Consider the following 19510-nt stretch of genomic DNA (forward strand, 5'->3'; position numbering starts at 1 on the left):
GTTTGTAGAAAAGTGATTGCACTACTAGTTTCTTTATAAGAAACAACATAGTTTGTAGAAGAGTGATTACACTACTAATTTATTTATACGAAACAACATAGTTTGTAGAAGAGTGATTGCACTACTAGTTTCTTTATAAGAAACAACATAGTTTGTAGAAAAGTGATTGCACTACTAGTTTCTTTATAAGAAACAACATAGTTTGTAGAAGAGTGATTACACTACTAATTTCTTTATACGAAACAACATAGTTTGTAGAAGAGTGATTGCACTACTAGTTTCTTTATAAGAAACAACATAGTTTGTAGAAAAGTGATTGCACTACTAGTTTCTTTATAAGAAACAACATAGTTTGTAGAAGAGTGATTACACTACTAGTTTCTTTATAAGAAACAACATAGTTTGTAGAAAAATGATTGCACTACTTGTTTCTTTATAAGAAACAACATAGTTTGTAGAAGAGTGATTACACTACTAGTTTCTTTATAAGAAACAACATAGTTTGTAGAAAAGTGATTGCACTACTAGGTTCTTTATAAGAAACAACATAGTTTGTAGAAGAGTGATTACACTACTAATTTCTTTATACGAAACAGCATATTTTGTAGAAGAGTGATTGCACTGCTAGTTTCTTTATAAGAAACAACATAGTTTGTAGAAAAGTGATTGCACTACTAGTTTCTTTATAAGAAACAACATAGTTTGTAGAAGAGTGATTGCACTACTAATTTCTTTATAAGAAACAACATAGTTTGTAGAAGAGTGATTACACTACTAATTTCTTTATACGAAACAACATAGTTTGTAGAAAAGTGATTGCACTACTAGTTTCTTTATAAGAAACAACATAGTTTGTAGAAGAGTGATTACACTACTAATTTCTTTATAAGAAACAACATAGTTTGTAGAAGAGTGATTACACTACTAGTTTCTTTATAAGAAACAACATAGTTTGTAGAAAAGTGATTGCACTACTAGTTTCTTTATAAGAAACAACATAGTTTGTAGAAAAGTGATTGCACTACTAGTTTCTTTATAAGAAACAACATAGTTTGTAGAAGAGTGATTACACTACTAATTTCTTTATACGAAACAACATAGTTTGTAGAAGAGTGATTGCACTACTAGTTTCTTTATAAGAAACAACATAGTTTGTAGAAAAGTGATTGCACTACTAGTTTCTTTATAAGAAACAGCATAGTTTGTAGAAGAGTGATTGCACTACTAATTTCTTTATACGAAACAACATAGTTTGTAGAAGAGTGATTACACTACTAGTTTCTTTATAAGAAACAACATAGTTTGTAGAAAAGTGATTGCACTACTAGTTTCTTTATAAGAAACAACAGTTTGTAGAAGAGTGATTACACTACTAATTTCTTTATACGAAACAACATAGTTTGTAGAAAAGTGATTACACTACTAGTTTCTTTATAAGAAACAACATAGTTTGTAGAAGAGTGATTACACTACTAATTTCTTTATAACAAACAACATAGTTTGTAGAAGAGTGATTACACTACTAGTTTCTTTATAAGAAACAACATAGTTTGTAGAAAAGTGATTGCACTACTAGTTTCTTTATAAGAAACAACATAGTTTGTAGAAAAGTGATTGCACTACTAGTTTCTTTATAAGAAACAACATAGTTTGTAGAAGAGTGATTACACTACTAATTTCTTTATACGAAACAACATAGTTTGTAGAAGAGTGATTGCACTACTAGTTTCTTTATAAGAAACAACATAGTTTGTAGAAAAGTGATTGCACTACTAGTTTCTTTATAAGAAACAACATAGTTTGTAGAAGAGTGATTACACTACTAATTTCTTTATACGAAACAACATAGTTTGTAGAAGAGTGATTGCACTACTAGTTTCTTTATAAGAAACAACATAGTTTGTAGAAAAGTGATTGCACTACTAGTTTCTTTATAAGAAACAACATAGTTTGTAGAAGAGTGATTACACTACTAGTTTCTTTATAAGAAACAACATAGTTTGTAGAAAAGTGATTGCACTACTTGTTTCTTTATAAGAAACAACATAGTTTGTAGAAGAGTGATTACACTACTAGTTTCTTTATAAGAAACAACATAGTTTGTAGAAAAGTGATTGCACTACTAGTTTCTTTATAAGAAACAACATAGTTTGTAGAAAAGTGATTGCACTACTAGTTTCTTTATAAGAAACAACATAGTTTGTAGAAGAGTGATTACACTACTAATTTCTTTATACGAAACAACATAGTTTGTAGAAGAGTGATTGCACTACTAGTTTCTTTATAAGAAACAACATAGTTTGTAGAAAAGTGATTGCACTACTAGTTTCTTTATAAGAAACAACATAGTTTGTAGAAGAGTGATTACACTACTAGTTTCTTTATAAGAAACAACATAGTTTGTAGAAAAATGATTGCACTACTTGTTTCTTTATAAGAAACAACATAGTTTGTAGAAGAGTGATTACACTACTAGTTTCTTTATAAGAAACAACATAGTTTGTAGAAAAGTGATTGCACTACTAGTTTCTTTATAAGAAACAACATATTTTGTAGAAGAGTGATTACACTACTAATTTCTTTATACGAAACAGCATATTTTGTAGAAGAGTGATTGCACTGCTAGTTTCTTTATAAGAAACAACATAGTTTGTAGAAAAGTGATTGCACTACTAGTTTCTTTATAAGAAACAGCATAGTTTGTAGAAGAGTGATTGCACTACTAATTTCTTTATAAGAAACAACATAGTTTGTAGAAGAGTGATTACACTACTAATTTCTTTATACGAAACAACATAGTTTGTAGAAAAGTGATTGCACTACTAGTTTCTTTATAAGAAACAACATAGTTTGTAGAAGAGTGATTACACTACTAATTTCTTTATAAGAAACAACATAGTTTGTAGAAGAGTGATTACAGTACTAGTTTCTTTATAAGAAACAACAAAGTTTGTAGAAAAGTGATTGCACTACTAGTTTCTTTATAAGAAACAACATAGTTTGTAGAAGAGTGATTACACTACTAATTTCTTTATACGAAACAACATAGTTTGTAGAAAAGTAATTGCACTACTAGTTTCTTTATACGAAACAACATAGTTTGTAGAAGAGTGATTGCACTACTAGTTTCTTTATACGAAACAACATAGTTTGTAGAAGAGTGATTGCACTACTAATTTCTTTATAAGAAACAACATAGTTTGTAGAATAGTGATTGCACTACTAGTTTCTTTATACGAAACAACATAGTTTGTAGAAGAGTGATTACACTACTAGTTTCTTTATACGACGAAACAACATAGTTTGTAGAAGAGTGATTGCACTACTAGTTTCTTTATAAGAAACAACATAGTTTGTAGAAGAGTGATTACACTACTAGTTTCTTTATACGACGAAACAACATAGTTTGTAGAAGAGTGATTGCACTACTAGTTTCTTTATAAGAAACAACATAGTTTGTAGAAGAGTGATTACACTACTAGTTTCTTTATAAGAAACAACATAGTTTGTAGAAAAGTGATTGCACTACTAGTTTCTTTATAAGAAACAACATAGTTTGTAGAAGAGTGATTGCACTACTAGTTTCTTTATACGAAACAACATAGTTTGTAGAAGAGTGATTGCACTACTAATTTCTTTATACGAAACAACATAGTTTGTAGAAGAGTGATTGCACTACTAGTTTCTTTCAAGAAACAACATAGTTTGAAGAGTGATTACACTGCTAGTTTCTCTATAAGAAACAACATAGTTTGTAGAACAGTGATTACACTGCTAGTTTCTCTATAAGAAACAACATAGTTTGTAGAAGAGTGATTGCACTGCTAGTTTCTCTATAAGAAACAACATAGTTTGTAGAAGAGTGATTGCACTACTAGTTTCTTTATAAGAAACAACATAGTTTGTAGAAGAGTGATGTCACTGCTAGTTTCTTTATAAGAAACAACATAGTTTGTAGAAGAGTGATTGCACTACTAATTTCTTTATAAGAAACAACATAGTTTGTAGAAGAGTGATTACACTGCTAGTTTCTCTATAAGAAACAACATAGTTTGTAGAAGAGTGATTACACTGCTAGTTTCTCTATAAGAAACAACATAGTTTGTAGAAGAGTGATTGCACTACTAATTTCTTTATAAGAAACAACATAGTTTGTAGAAGAGTGATTACACTACTAGTTTCTTTATAAGAAACAACATAGTTTGTAGAAGAGTGATTACACTGCTAGTTTCTCTATAAGAAACAACATAGTTTGTAGAAGAGTGATGTCACTGCTAGTTTCTCTATAAGAAACAACATAGTTTGTAGAGTGACTGCACTACTAGTTTCTTTATAAGAAACAACATAGTTTGTCGAAGAGTGATTGCACTACTAGTTTCTTTATAAGAAACAACATAGTTTGTAGAAGAGTGATTGCACTACTAGTTTCTTTATAAGAAACAACATAGTTTGTCGAAGAGTGATTACACTGCTAGTTTCTCTATAAGAAACAACATAGTTTGTCGAAGAGTGATTACACTGCTAGTTTCTTTATAAGAAACAACATAGTTTGTAGAAGAGTGATTACACTGCTAGTTTCTCTATAAGAAACAACATAGTTTGTAGAAGAGTGACTGCACTACTAGTTTCTTTATAAGAAACAACATAGTTTGTCGAAGAGTGATTGCACTACTAGTTTCTTTATTAGAAACAACATAGTTTGTAGAATAGTGATTGCACTGCTAGTTTTTTTATAAGAAACAACATGTAGTTTGTAGAAAAGTGATTCACTACTAGTTTCTTTATAAGAAACAACGTAGTTTGTAGAAGAGTGATTGCACTACTAGTTTCTTTACTAATGATATTATTCAGCAGCATGGTTACCAATGATATCCTGTATTTAACATTTTAGGTTACATTTGATTTGTTCATTTTAACCACAAACAGGGGGATTGGCTATCGCTGTACCTGGCGACGTGAAGGGCTACTACGAAGTTCATAGGGACCATGGCAGACTACCTTGGAAAAGGCTATTTGAACCATCTATCAGATTAGCTAGGGATGGCTTCGCTGTTACCGATGACCTAGGCGGCGCTATTGCAGGCAGAGAAGAGGTGATTCGAGAGGAGCCAAACATGAGGTAAAAAATACAGTGGTAAAGACATAAGGACAATCCACAGATCCAATCGATGTTAAAAGGGAGTCTGCGGCAATCATAACATTATGTCTTATATGTTAGAAAAAAATTTATCATGCACGAATCACAGGTTTTATTTAAAACAAACTCAAATTGACCATATAATAGGAACGAATAAAAACAGGCCGCTCTCAATACGCGATATTTAAAGAGCCTTCATTGTATTACTGGGACGTCATTGCACTGGACAAATTTAGCGCCCGGGAATTTTGAATATCGCGTGATGAGAGACGGATGTTTTTATTCGTTTTGATGGTCACTCTGAGTTTGTTTTACATAAAACCATGCGATTAGTGCTTGATAATTATTTTTTCTTACATGGCATAATTTTGTGGTTTGGTTATATGTTTAGAACTAGGGGTTACGTTAGTTTCTAGGGTTAGAAAATGATCCGGGTATGGATTATTACGGCCTGCAATAGCATCACTATTCTAAAGTTCACATATCTCTTTTAATTTCTATACAATTCTTTTCTATTTCAGAAACCTCTTCGTAAAATCAAATGGTGAACTCCTTGCTGAAGGTGATACATTCCGTCACCCTCGTTATGCTGACACGCTGGAAGCCATTGCGGAGAATGGTGGGGACTACTTTTATAATGAGATGGCGGATGATATTGTAAGAGACATAGAAGACGCTGGTAAGCTACAAATCACACACACCAATAGATAGACTATGCCATAGTCGATTTTTGATAGATAAAAGCATGTTATTAATGTTAATCATGATGAAAGCATTCAGTTCAACTCGAAATTATACTGATATTTATTACATCAAAATACTAGTATAAAATTGTTATGAAAAAGTTTATATAGTTATATTAGTCACAGTAAAAGTAAAGTGTATGTAGGCTTATATTATTGAATGCAACATATCATAATGTCATAATTGTACTGGCACTTCAATACTGAACAATTCTGATTTTAGAATCTGCCAGTTTAATCGCGAAATTCCAGGTTAAAAATTTAAAACTCGGGAAGCTAACAAACAGAGGGAGTAGGGTGACTGAAAAAATCAGATGTGAAAATCTATCAATAATGTGCACACATTAATTAAATCAGAGTTTTAAGCTTAAATACAATATCCAGAGTATGCACAATGGGCAAGTGGACTACGGGGTAGTCTAACCAATAGATGGAACATTAAGACTACGTCCTCGCTGCCGATGTGTTTTGTTCACTAAGGGGTGCTACATGGGTTCTATATTCGGCTGTCTTTCAGGGAGCACCTTAACCCTATGATAACTACCTGCCGATTGGCCAAAATGAATAATGTACACAATGTTGAACCAATCAAGGAGGGTATTAATAAGATCATCTGCAAATGCAAGTTTTACTATAAATAGTTGAAAGCCTATTCCTAATTGGCAATTGAAATGATCAATGATTGGTTGTCAACCAATCAGAAATGCTGTTAGATAACCAGTAATGTCCAGGGGTTAAAAGGTTCTTCACAGAACCATTAAATGTTATCCAAAGGCGTCTAAAGAGGGCTTGAGAACCTATTGGTTATAAAAAGAACTCTTGGAGAACATTTTTTCCTGATGATTCTCCTTGAGAGACAAAAAGGGTCTAAGTTGTCCCATTTATTTTCTAAGAATGCTCCCAAGGCAAACAAATGGCAGAAATGTGTAACCTTTTGGCTATAATTGCGATAAATTCTGCTTTAGTGGTGTTCCTCATCGAGTATACCATATTAGAGATATTTGGTAAACAATGGCTAGGAACATCTTTCCGTTTTCTGCCAGGATACGATCACGGATGGGATCGCACAGCGGGATTAAAGCACCAGTAGTCAAGAGAATGACCCAAGCTGAACACAAAATGTTTTTTTAAACGTCATACTCGTGTTATATTCGTGTTTTGGTTTTAATCAAAACATTTTGATACCATTTAAGTTCTAACGAATGTTTGATGACGTAAAATCAATGATATATTTACTCCAGATATAAGACATATTACATCGAGTATTCTAAGTCAAATACTCGGTATCTGTAGTGGCACTAAGATTGGTTGGTTCCTAATGAATATATTGGTTTTTTTGCAGGTGGTATAATAACGAGGGAAGATCTTAGACAATATAACGTCAGAAGACGAAACCCGATTAGTATTACATTGAATGGCGGTTTCAAAGTGTACACACCACCTCCACCCTCTAGTGGGGTTGTAGTCTCTCTAATCTTCAATATTCTAGACGGTATGTATAAATATATTTAAACCCTGGAGGAGCTTGGAGGTTCACATCGATTCCCAAAAAATGAGAACAATCGTTAAAGTGTTTAAACTATTATTATCATCGATACCATTTGATATAGCCATCAGCCCAGCAAACATAAAACGTTTTCGACATCATTCGCAAAATGTTATAAAAGGTTGTCAGAAAACGTTTAAATGTCTGGTTATATAAAGGGTACATTAATGGTATAAAACGTTTTCATAACATTAAATAACATTTGTTGGTAATTTACTGCATAGCAAACACAAATGTTTTACAGAAAACATTTAAATGTCGGGTTATATAAAGGGTATAAAAACGTTTTAATAACATTCCAAAAACATTTTTGAAAACTTGGTACAAATCATTCTAAACAGAATGTTATTTTGGGTTGAAATAATATTTTGCAAAAAATGTTTGCCCAAAATATTTACAGTAACGTTTTTAACATGTTTTCACGACCTTTATATAACCCGACATTTAAATGTTATTAAAACGTTTTGTATAAAACATTTTAAGAACATTTCTGTGTTTGCTGTATGCAAATATTTTAACATAATGTTACATAAGTGTTGACAAAATATTTGGCCAAAAATGTTTGCAAAAATAGTTTACAATGACATTTCGAAAACATTTAAAAAATATTGTTGTAGTGTGTTTTCATACAAAACGTTTTAAAACGATTTCATGACCTTTATATAACCCGACATTTTAATGTTATTAAAACGTTTTTACCTAAACCAAAACCCAAAATATAACTTATTTAAAACGTTTTAAAAACGTTTTTTGTGTTTGCTGGGAGGTTTGTTGGAAGTCAATATGAAAAGATTTCTTCTGAACAAAACCAAAATATATACTCTTGAATAAATTCATCAAGACTGTTCCAGGAAACAAAAAGGTCCCCGTAACACTGTTTGAAATAAATTGAAAAATATTTTACGAAATGTAAAACGGTAACATTTAGCCATAATGTGGACCAATAACACACCTCATTGCGCTCACTATCAATTTTACATTATGTAAAAAAGAGGCCGTCTTAAAAGTTGCATCTAAGTCCATGGGAGTCAACTCTCAAACAATACAGCAGTGCATGTGTTTGATAAGGAATGGACTCTGGTGCAACTTTTAAAACGAATGTCCCATTGTGATTGTCTGCAATGATGTGTAAGGTTATATAAATTGGTCAACATGAAAAACAAATTAGGTCAGACATACCTTTTTACATTTCGCATGGTATTTTACGATTTGTTTTAAGAAGCGTTAGGGGAACTTATAATTGTGGATCCTATATATATACAGGGTGAGTCAAAAAAAGTGCAATAGAGAAAATAATCCATTTTTATTTAAGAACCGAGTTGAACCTTTCAGGTTTTAAAACATTTTATAAATAACATATCCATTTGTGATCTTGTGTGAAAAAGTCAAGGAATTAGCATTTACCGTTTTGTTTTTATGAAACATTTTATAGCGATACCCAATTTTAATGTTTGTCCAAGAGACATCTAAAATGTGAATGTCAGCCCACTCTATGTAAGGTAGATTTGGAACAACTGCCATTTTCTTAATCTCATTGGCATTGAAATGAAATGGAGCACCCAAAGTGTTATTGCCCTTGGTCTTGTTTAAGGAGAAGAAAGATTATTTATTGTTATTTTAATTTTCCCTTTATTTTAAAGATGTTTATTCTCTATCAAAACAATATAAATTTGTAAGCGGGTTTTTCAAATGTCTAAATGAAATGCGCGCAAATTGAAGTGGAGTGAATTACAAAACATCCACTAAGTTGGACATATTGGGATTTAAAAAACTGGAGTAACGTGGAGTCGATTGAGGTATGAAGGACTTAAAGTAATGTTAGAAAGTTTGTTTGAACAGAAAAAAAGAAATAAAAATAACGCAAAAATCAACCTTATTTAAGTTAAAGTCAGTTTCAGAGCTGGTGCATTTATCGTGCATTGTATGCTCCCATTCAAAATACATGGTACCTCGTGGACAAATAATGAAATTGGGTATCGCAGCAAAAGGACTCATAAAAATTAAACGGTAGAAGCGAGTCACTTCATCTTTTCACAGAAGGTGACTATTGAATGTGGCATTTATAGAAACTTTCAATAATGGGAAAGTTCAACTGGGTTCTTACATAAATATCGATTCTTTGCTCTATTGCACTTTTTTTTGACTCACCCTGTATATTGTTTTATGTATAACAAAACATCACTATTGACCGTTTCGACTAATAAAATGGTCTATAAGAATATCAAAATGACAATATTGTTGATCCGTCCTTCAGGTTAGACGAACCCCGGCTGTGATTGGGTGTTATAATCAGTCAGGAAAAGATCATCACATGACTTTGGGAGTGAGCCCCTCGTCGCTGTTGGTTCATGACATAGGGTTCTGGTACTCTGATAGAAATGGGTTATTTGATGTGTCAAGGAGTGTGATACGTTTTTTCTCTTAATCACACGCAGGATTTTTTGGAAGTAGTCCAGATGCTGACAATTATTTCAAAGAGCAAAGCTTGCTGGGATTAACGTATCATCGACTAGTGGAAGCGTTTAAATTCGGTTTTGGTCAACGTGGGAACCTGGCTGATTCATCATTCGTTAATGTTTATGACGTAGGTTATAATACGTATAGTTATGGCTCAACAATATTATGCCGATAAAAGAAAATAGGTGCATATATCCCACCGCAACATAAACTTAACGACGAACAAGTTTTGGAAAGGGTCCAGATCCCGGGGTCCAAATGTTGTAATACAAATTCTAGATTCTGAAGCCATGGAATATTATGTTTCTGCTGTATACTAAGCAGTATTGTCTCAATGATTGGAGTTCCCGTCCTAGAACAAATACATGTAGTATAAATGGTATATAAATGGTTGGCAATTTGTGTGAAAGTGAAGTAGGAAAGTTGTTACATGTCTATTGGTTGTACCCGGGACCTATTTTCCTCCCAATACTTTTGTGGTGCGATCAAGCAAAATCAGTCTGAAGTCGGGCATATTCAATTTTCAGTTTTCTACATGAAACTCCATTGAAATGTTGAACATTTATTTCTAATGATATGAACAGTTGAAGTGTTTCCAAAACAATAGGCAACAAAAGAAATTATTTTCTTTGTTTTGCTAATCAATAATTCCGACTTGCAACATTTATTAAACTTTGTAATGTATGTGACAACAATGAGAATCCCAAAACAAACAATACGAATTCAGTCTTTGACTTTAAGTGCTGCAAAATCGACTCTTACAGGAACATCTGAAAAACAGTGTCTTGTCTTATTTTTCCAGGTTGTAAATAGACTTACGTCTAGAAGAACGGCCGATGAGATTCGGGAAACGATTAAAGATGATGGTGTCTACGACAACCGTTTCTATGGTAACGTTCTGGATACTCTCGATGATAGAGGAACAAGTCATCTCTCTGTTATCGACAAAGACGGCAATGCTGTGTCTGTTACGCAGACTCTAAACTTTGGGTAGGTATGATTTTGCAACAGTATCGACATAATCCTTTAGCGAGTCATATAGTGACGTGTTGTTCGACGGATGAAGATTTACAGGTTACAAAACCCTTAAAATGCCTGACACGTTGCACCACTCAAAAACTTTTTGGCGCTCAAAACAATTACATAACCCACTATCATTTCATGTCTACAGCCAGGAGGTTAGAACTGGATAGTTGATAAATCATTTGTATCCGATAAGATGTATGTTCCCTTATGTCCTTATAAACATCACTTCCAAAGCTTGAAATCGCAAGCTCTCTATCAGACAGGTCTTACACGTACACCATATGCTGTTCATCAGCACTCTATTATACCCCACCGTGACAAAATAAATAGAAAAAGATTAGTAACAAGCTAAGCTCACTTAAAGTAAGAGTTTTTAAATCTTCTATTACAGATTTGGCTCCAAAGTGCTCGGATCACGTACTGGTATAGTTTTCAACAATGAGATGGATGACTTTGCTGTACCAGGTGGCCCACCCAATGCCTTCGGGTTCTCACCCACTGACGTCAACCTGATTGCCCCTGGCAAAAGGCCTCAATCCTCCATGGCACCTGTCATTATCGTGGATAGTAATTACGATGTGTACATGGTCATTGGATCTTCAGGTGGAAGCAGAATTATCTCAGCAATTCCACAGGTAAAGACCGGTATGTAATAAGTGCACGTGTCAATAACCAAGCACATAACAGCAAAATGCACTGATATGGAACAGCTTCCTGGTGTTTAGAGTAGAGTATTGAAGTAAGCCTGTGGGTAATTTTGGTTCATTTTGATGCACTGGTTTTTAAGAAATGACCTTGTGAAAAATTGTAAGTTTCTTTTTTGGCTTAGTGTATTTTTTCCGTCTGTAATAAACATATTGTTGTGAGTAATATGAGCTCTCTTCAGATGACCAAAGCTCAAGTTTGATTTATTTGGTCAATATAGGGGGATAAGCAGATCATGAGCCTGTCATTCAATCGAGTCACCCACCTCCAGCACGATTCACATAAAAATGACACAACGTATCGTGTCAACATTAAAGGAATCTATATGTAATTATTAACTTGACATCTTGCTCGATTTCCAGGCCTTCTCGTTTATACACTTTGGTCAGCATAGTCTTGCAAATGCAGTGGATCAACCCAGGATACATCAACAATGGTTGCCTGCAGATATTCATTATGATGGGGATTTTGCTCGGGTATGTACATAATGTACTAGTATATAGATGACACCAAATTTGTGACCATAATTTATTCCATGGTTGAGTAATTGTCTTTGAAAGACAAGGAGGTCTCAAACAAAATGTGCAAACTCTGCCATTGTCTACGCCATTTGCATCAGTAAACATGAGTAAGGAATATCACACTGTTTCATTAAAACGGTTTCAAAGTGCTGCCAGTCTGATGTACCGGTCTTCTGCAGCCGTTGTTTTTCTTGGGTGGCCATTGCTGGGTCTCTCTTTGACATCTCCGGTTTGATGAAACTTGGCTTTTAGCTTGGAGATCATACTGCGGGAAACTCCAAAAGTTGCCACACTTTGATTCTTCTTCTTCCATTGAGTACATCCCTCCGTAGTGGAGTATAGTCGTACTTGGGTGCAAAAGGTGCTTGGTCACGGGAACAAATTTCAACGAAATGTGCAGATAACTAAAAACACGGTGCAAGTAAGAAGAACACCCTGTGGCAGACTATTGGAGGGTGAATGGTCCCAGACGGTTCCGGAGAATATCCAGTGACTGAGCTGACGCCACAGTGATTGGTAGAGAATTCCAGATACAGATGGCACTTGGGAAGAAACTGTGTTGATAAGACAGGATTCTGCAATGTTGTTGTTTGAACTGTTGATTGTGGCCTCTAGTCTGGTCTGATGAAGATGGGAACAAGTAAGGTGGAGCAGCAGGAATGGCGGCAAGACCATGCACTATCCTGTACAGCATGATGATTTTGCTGTGGGCTCTACGTTCATAGAGTGTCTGCCATTGTAGACTTTGTAGCATCTGGGTTACACTGCTCTGTTGGTTGTAGTCGGCCGTCACAAACCTAGCAGCACGCCGTTGGACCATGTCAATCTGGGCAATCAGGTCCTGCGTATGTGGATCCCACACCGTAGATGAATATTCCAGTGTGGGACGAACATATGTCTTGTAGGCCAGTTCCTTGATCTTAGGGGAACATTTCCTCAAATTGTGGCGGAGAAAGCCGAGGGTGCTGTTGCTTTTGTTGCAGATGTTTTGAACATGCGGCTTCCAGCTGAGGTTACGGTGGATAGTGACACCCAGATACTTTGCCTCCTCAACAGTTCGGAGTGCAGTCCCATGGATTGAATACGGGGTTGCGCCCAAGATGTTACTTCGCTTGTTGGAGATTCTGAGAACTTCGCATTTGTCAGCGTTGAATTGCATTAGCCACTTCTTCTCCCACTCCTGAAGGTTGGCGAGGTCTTGGTGAAGGGCAGTGATGTCATCTTGAGATTGAATTGGTCTATACAGGAGGGCATCATCGGCAAAGAGTCGTATACTTGACGAAACACACTCGGGCAGGTCGTTAATGAAGACCAAGAACAACAGGGTCCCAGAACAGTGCCTTGGGGCACCCTTGAAGTTACGCTGGCAACGCTTTTCTTTTCCCCCTCTAGAATCACACTCTGGGTTCGCCCTGATAAGAAGTCTCGGATCCAAGAGAGTACCTGGCCTCGGACCCCGTACTGTGGGAGCTTCAAAAGAAGACGTTCATGAGGTACACGATCGAAAGCCTTCGAGAAATCAAGAAGAACTGCATCGATCTGCTGCTTGTCTCGAAGTCCTCTGGCCAGGTCGTTAATTGTTATCAGGAGCTGTGAATCGCAGGAACGCTTCTTCCTGAATCCAAATTGGCATTCAGGTAGCAGGTTGAGTGCATCGAGGTGTTGCATGATCTGGCTGTGGATGATATGCTCAGCTGTTTTGCAGATACTTGATGTGAGCGATATTGGGCGATAGTTTTCAGGTTTGTGTTTGTCACCCTTCTTAAAGATAGGAGTTACGTCAGCAGATTTTCATGCAAGAGGGATCTTTCTCCTTTACTTGGGCTTAATGGGGGAAGATTGTTGAAGAGGAGAGCCAGGATTGGGCTTAGAATCAATGGATGAGCGACTGTGGGATGAAGGGCCACTGGTGGTGGTTGACGGACTTCCAAGGTTACTGGCGTTAACTGAACTACATGTAAATGCGTCCGATGAACTGTCAATGATTGATAACGCTTGAAATTTATTGTCAGATTCACTCAGGTAAGTATCAAGGATTGATGAGGAGTAGTTTGGGGTGTCACAAGACATGCAATTAATACTTTCATACACTTCAGATTACATTCCCATACAATCAGTATGATACCATGTATCGCACGTATCACAGGCTACAGCTGTTCTCGTTTTTGACCAGCGAACAGCTTTTTTGCAGACCCCACAGGGGTACTTGGGGGTATATTATATTACATACTTCAACGTCATTTGCTTGAATAGTCAAGAGGATGGCAAAGTACATCAACGCTAAGTTCTTATTTGGTTGAATATCATTTGCAAGTGAACATGTTGAGAATGACCAGGGGGCTTGCAATAGCTTACGACTATTGTGATACATATTGAGTCACAATCACAACACAGAATGCCACACGTGACAACAAAAAAGTTTTATTGATGGTGGATGACATCTATAGGCAAGAGTTATTAGAGTACGTAGACACAGCAAAGTCAACTGTAGAGGCTGTAGTATGAGTTAGTATGGCAGTGTTCATACTTCATATGTTTCATAACAAACTGATGGTAGCCAAAAAAATAACCACAAAGAGCACAAAGGTGGCACTGCAAATGTCTAATACAAGTCAAAAATAACTGGTAACTGACCTTAGTTCCGGTAGCAAGGAGTAGTATGGGCATCAAACCTGTCATACCATGCATACATGCATGTTAAAAACTCCGGACAGCATCGAATAAATAATGATGATCGATGATGAATGTAAACATTGATCCAGAAAAATCCAAGATGGTGGATAAACCTCGCGAAAGTAGTCACAGGAAAAGCTCAAAATAATTGAGCTAGATACCAGATACGTGGAGAAACAAGTCCAAAATACGATTCACGGTAGTTTGAACGAGTATTGATGTGAAAAGTTGGTAAAAAACAGCGATCGGAAGACCAAAATAGAGCAGAAAATAGGTGTTCCCGTGATAGCGACCTTTGATACTACCTTTCTGAGGTATCCCAACCTCAAGCTGACCAATAAATCGAACCATGGCTGATTAGAGCCTTCTTGCAAATGACCACTATGAAGACGTGACCAGCAAGAGAGATTGACTTGCGTTGATCAAATTTTAATCCACATGTAGAACCATCCTAGCACTTTTTATTCAACATGATGTACTGCAAACAGCTTTTCATTCTTTTATTCATGCATTAAACCACTCGTTCATTCATTCAAAGCAATAAGATGAGCGCAGACAATGGTCAGTTTGGCACATTTTCGTTGAGACCTCTATGTCTTTCAAAGAAAGTTACTCAGCAGTGGAATAAGTTATCGTCACAAATGAGGTGTCATTGTTGACAGGAAAGAACAATGGTTTCACTGATATGAAACAATGTGGAGATATATTTGAGGAGTTTATAAAAAAAAAAGAAAAACAATTAATATGACCCATTCGAATTAAAATGAAACATTGACAACTCTTAAGGAACAAGATTCAAATTATTATAACATCCTTGTTGGGTTAACCTTGTCGAACGAATTGTTCAATTTACGTGGAACAAAACTTGCATCTCATGTCCAAATTACATTAGTTTGTTTATTTCGACTGTTCTGTGCCAGAAGCAGGTAAGTGCAATAGCTCTCATGTGTAGATTATATTAGTACAATTTAAACACAGTATATAGTACTAATTTACACATGGCAGCTACACATGGCAGCTATTGCACCTACCCACTTCTGGCACTGAGCAGTTGACTTATTGTACATGTATCAGAGTCGTTCGTTATACGTTTTCCATATCGCCTAACAGTGCTTCTAGTTTTCTGCATTGTTAATCCTGTGAAAGTGAAAATGTCTTTTGTGAAGCAATTGAGACACAATTAATTAAAGCAATCTGCCTAGAAACAGACCCATGGCGAAGTAAAAACAAGCAAGAAACTTGATTTAATGAGGCTGGATTAAAAAATTTAAAACACAATACTCGTACATTGGAAGTATAATATATATCTCGGAATATTCTGTTAATTTATCATGATTATAGGTTGTGATACTATTATACCGTAAAAAATCGATAATAAGCATCTGTGCCTATTTCATTTTTTTTTTATTTTAATTTGCAAAATATCTGTAACACAGATATTTATAGAGTTTAAAAGAAAAAAATAATAATTTTAACAAACTACCGTAAAAATTTGTTTACGGTAATTATGAAAATAGCCTTTTGCCATAAATAATTATTAATGTTTCCCTGTTTACTGATTACAGAGTATCTTGGATGATTTACAAAGCCGTGGTCAAGTTCTCGCATCTGAAGCAAACACAAATGTTTACTCTGTCATACAAGTAGTCAAGAGAGAATCCGATGGGTATCTGTATGCTCACAGTGACAAACGAAGAGGAAAATACACAGGACCTGATGGATATTAAGAAAGCGGAAACAATATTAGTACACCCCAGCATTCACTTTATTTTGGATATGTTGAACAATTAATAAAGGTTTAATATCATACATCTATATTAGCTTCCCAGTAAACACAGCAATGTTTTTAAAACATTATAAACGTGTTAGAAAATCGTTTCGGTTGTGGTCAAAACGTTTTAATAACATTTAAATGTCGGGTTACTTATAGGTCATAAAACGTTTTGAAAAAAAACCACGTTTTATACCATTTATTACGTATAACCGACATATTAACGTTTTGTGTTTGCTGGGTTACGGTGTTAGAATAAGTAAAATTTTAATTTGGGAGTACGAAGGTTTATATTTATATTTTAAGTGGATAAATAATAGCTCTATGTATACATGTTATATATGTGTCGTCTTGTGATATTGGGAGCGTCCGTGTGTTTTGTTTGTTGCCTTTTGTTTTTATGTCTATTTTCTTTTCTTCTAATTAAAATTGTAAAGAATAAAGGCGCATCTTTTAGATTGAGAACATCCGTTGTCTCCACATTCGTTATAATATTGTGAAAGGACATTCATCAAAGTACATTTCCATGTAAATACATAAACAAAGGTTACTGAACTCTTCACTTCATGCACCTGCCAAACTTTTTAAAATGCCAAACCTCACAACAACTGACTTTTACCTTACTCTTGAACCCAATTTGTCTACTACAACTGTATACTATTTCTTTCTACTGGTATCGCCCTTAACTACTTTTCCGTCATAAGCTTGCCAACTCGCCAACTCTTTTATTCTCGCACAATCCTGAAACACACATGCCGCTACTGTACACGTTAACTCACACTTTTTGAGCAACTCAAGCATTCGCTTCCCTAAACTCTCACTAAAGCTCTCTCACAACTCACCTAATCTGCAACTCTTAAATGCATCAACCACAAAAGTGCAATTAGGCCTACCAACATTAATATTACATTTTTACAATTATTTCACAAAATGACATTATGAATGCACACTGCAAGCATTATTTTTGAAACCATAGCACGCCTACACACCGAACACACATTACGAATGTCCTCATGGAAATCTATGTTGCGCACAACCTTCGGGAGTTGATGCTGGGAGCCACATCAACACATTCTGCACCACTGCGCAGATTTCCACTTGAAAGACAATCTCTTTATACACATTAGGACCACTACAGACTTTAAAGTGCACGAGGAGTCTGCATGGGCATATGGCTCTTAATGGAACACAACCTGTTTACTGAACACACATTTTTGAGTTGGTACACAAAGCCAGTGTATAAGTACAATATTTAAACAATGGCTGCGTTATTTATAACATTAAAATGATCTATTTTTGTCACACACCAATCATCAATTTCAATGCCAATTTTGTCAACAATGGCTTGCCATAACCAAGTTAGAAATACACAATTGTATTTACCAAAGTTACACAACATAGTTTTCTACTCCTACAAAAGTTATGTACAATGCATGAATACACATTTTTATCAAAACATATTTTTATACAAATCTTGAATCAAATGATGCACTATATACTTTTACACAAAGCATTTAGCCAAAACCAAAATATGATTACGCAATCAGCATGCACAAATTTCGTAAATTATGCAACTACTTGTTACTCAAAGTCGCACATTATTTCAACCTGGCCTACTTTACACTAAGTGCACTTAATCTGAACCATGCTTACAATCGCAATTATGACGCTTTCGGCGCACCATACTTTAGCTACACAATTTCAATCAACATGATAAAAAGCTTATAATCTATATTTACACAAAGTTCAACTTCCTGTGCACAAAATGTCATTACAATTTAAACCATCTGTGCTGCTTGTTCTGCAAAAACATAATATTTTAACCCACTTTACTTTCCACAAGGCCCGTCCCAATCCCTGCCAAACAATGACCTGAACTTACCTGCTCTGACCCAATTTCAGACATTTTGACTCTCAAAACAATGTCCAAAACAGAAAATACAACCGAAACTTTACTCAAACACATCACAATTTGGCAAACATTTATTTTACTCATCCCCCACAAGAAGCACAAATTGTTTACATTTAGATGCATGTCAAAATCATGAAATCACAAACTCACATTAAATTTATACACATGTCCAATGTCCCATGTCATCGCCTGTCGACCATGCTTGTCTGTCGTTGTCGCGAAGTATACTTATCGAAGAAATTTAAATCCCACATTTTGCTGCCCAGCTTTTTAATCTAAATTGCGAAATGTCCATTGCAGAAACACATGCGATGCAAAAATGGCGTCTTCGCTGATCAAGTGTCGTTAATACGCTTAATATCATGTCCATTGGCGTCGTAAGCTGTCAAAGCTTCATCGGAGACATAACTCCAATCTGGGCAATAATATCCATTCAAATAAGGACAAAAATGCGAATCTTTCTCCATATCTCGGCATATTACGAAGTTAAATGTAATCACAATCAAAACTCGTCGAACTTGGTAAATTTGTATTGTCCATTCACTGCTGTCGATTTTGCTCGGTCGTTTAGATTGTCACGGTAAAATTAAATGAATTTTCCATTGCTTCCAACATCCTGTCTGACTACGGCTTGCCAATCCGTCACGGCACTCGGCCTGTCCACAGTCAGTCGGTCCCATCGTCTGACAACTTTCTGAAATCGCGCACCTCAGCCCACGCTAATGTTTTGATCATCTGACCTTCAACCAATCAGCATCCTCGATTGCCAAATTATCACAAAGGGACATGCCGCTTCCTGATCAACGTTGCTTGTACGCGCCTTTCACAATACAAAACTTCCAAAAATAACCTAAGTATGGTACACGAGCCGTGGTTGAGCGCAACAAAAATGCTTTGATGAAGGCCGCAAAACAGCTGATAATTCAGCATGCACATTTTTTATAGGGGGGAAATTCCGTTACAGTATGTTACATTGTTTTCTTTTACCCCGAAGCCATGTTGCACAAAACCAAACAAAC

General features: G+C 35.4%; 1 protein-coding gene across 1 annotated transcript in view; it reads left to right on the forward strand.

The window, feature by feature from the left end:
- Nucleotides 1-16760, forward strand: part of LOC140167434 (glutathione hydrolase 1 proenzyme-like) — a 29360-nt gene extending 12600 nt beyond the window's left edge. The window contains exons 4-11 of the mRNA XM_072190741.1: nt 4927-5119; nt 5659-5816; nt 7223-7372; nt 9862-10010; nt 10686-10873; nt 11301-11544; nt 11977-12090; nt 16374-16760. Coding sequence (XP_072046842.1) covers nt 4927-5119; nt 5659-5816; nt 7223-7372; nt 9862-10010; nt 10686-10873; nt 11301-11544; nt 11977-12090; nt 16374-16535 — 1358 coding nt within the window. The 3' untranslated portion in view covers nt 16536-16760. The remainder of the gene's footprint in view (nt 1-4926; nt 5120-5658; nt 5817-7222; nt 7373-9861; nt 10011-10685; nt 10874-11300; nt 11545-11976; nt 12091-16373) is intronic.
- Nucleotides 16761-19510: the final 2750 nt, after the last annotated feature.

This window comes from Amphiura filiformis, chromosome 13 (assembly GCF_039555335.1).
Source record: "Amphiura filiformis chromosome 13, Afil_fr2py, whole genome shotgun sequence".
NCBI classification, from domain to species: domain Eukaryota; kingdom Metazoa; phylum Echinodermata; class Ophiuroidea; order Amphilepidida; family Amphiuridae; genus Amphiura; species Amphiura filiformis.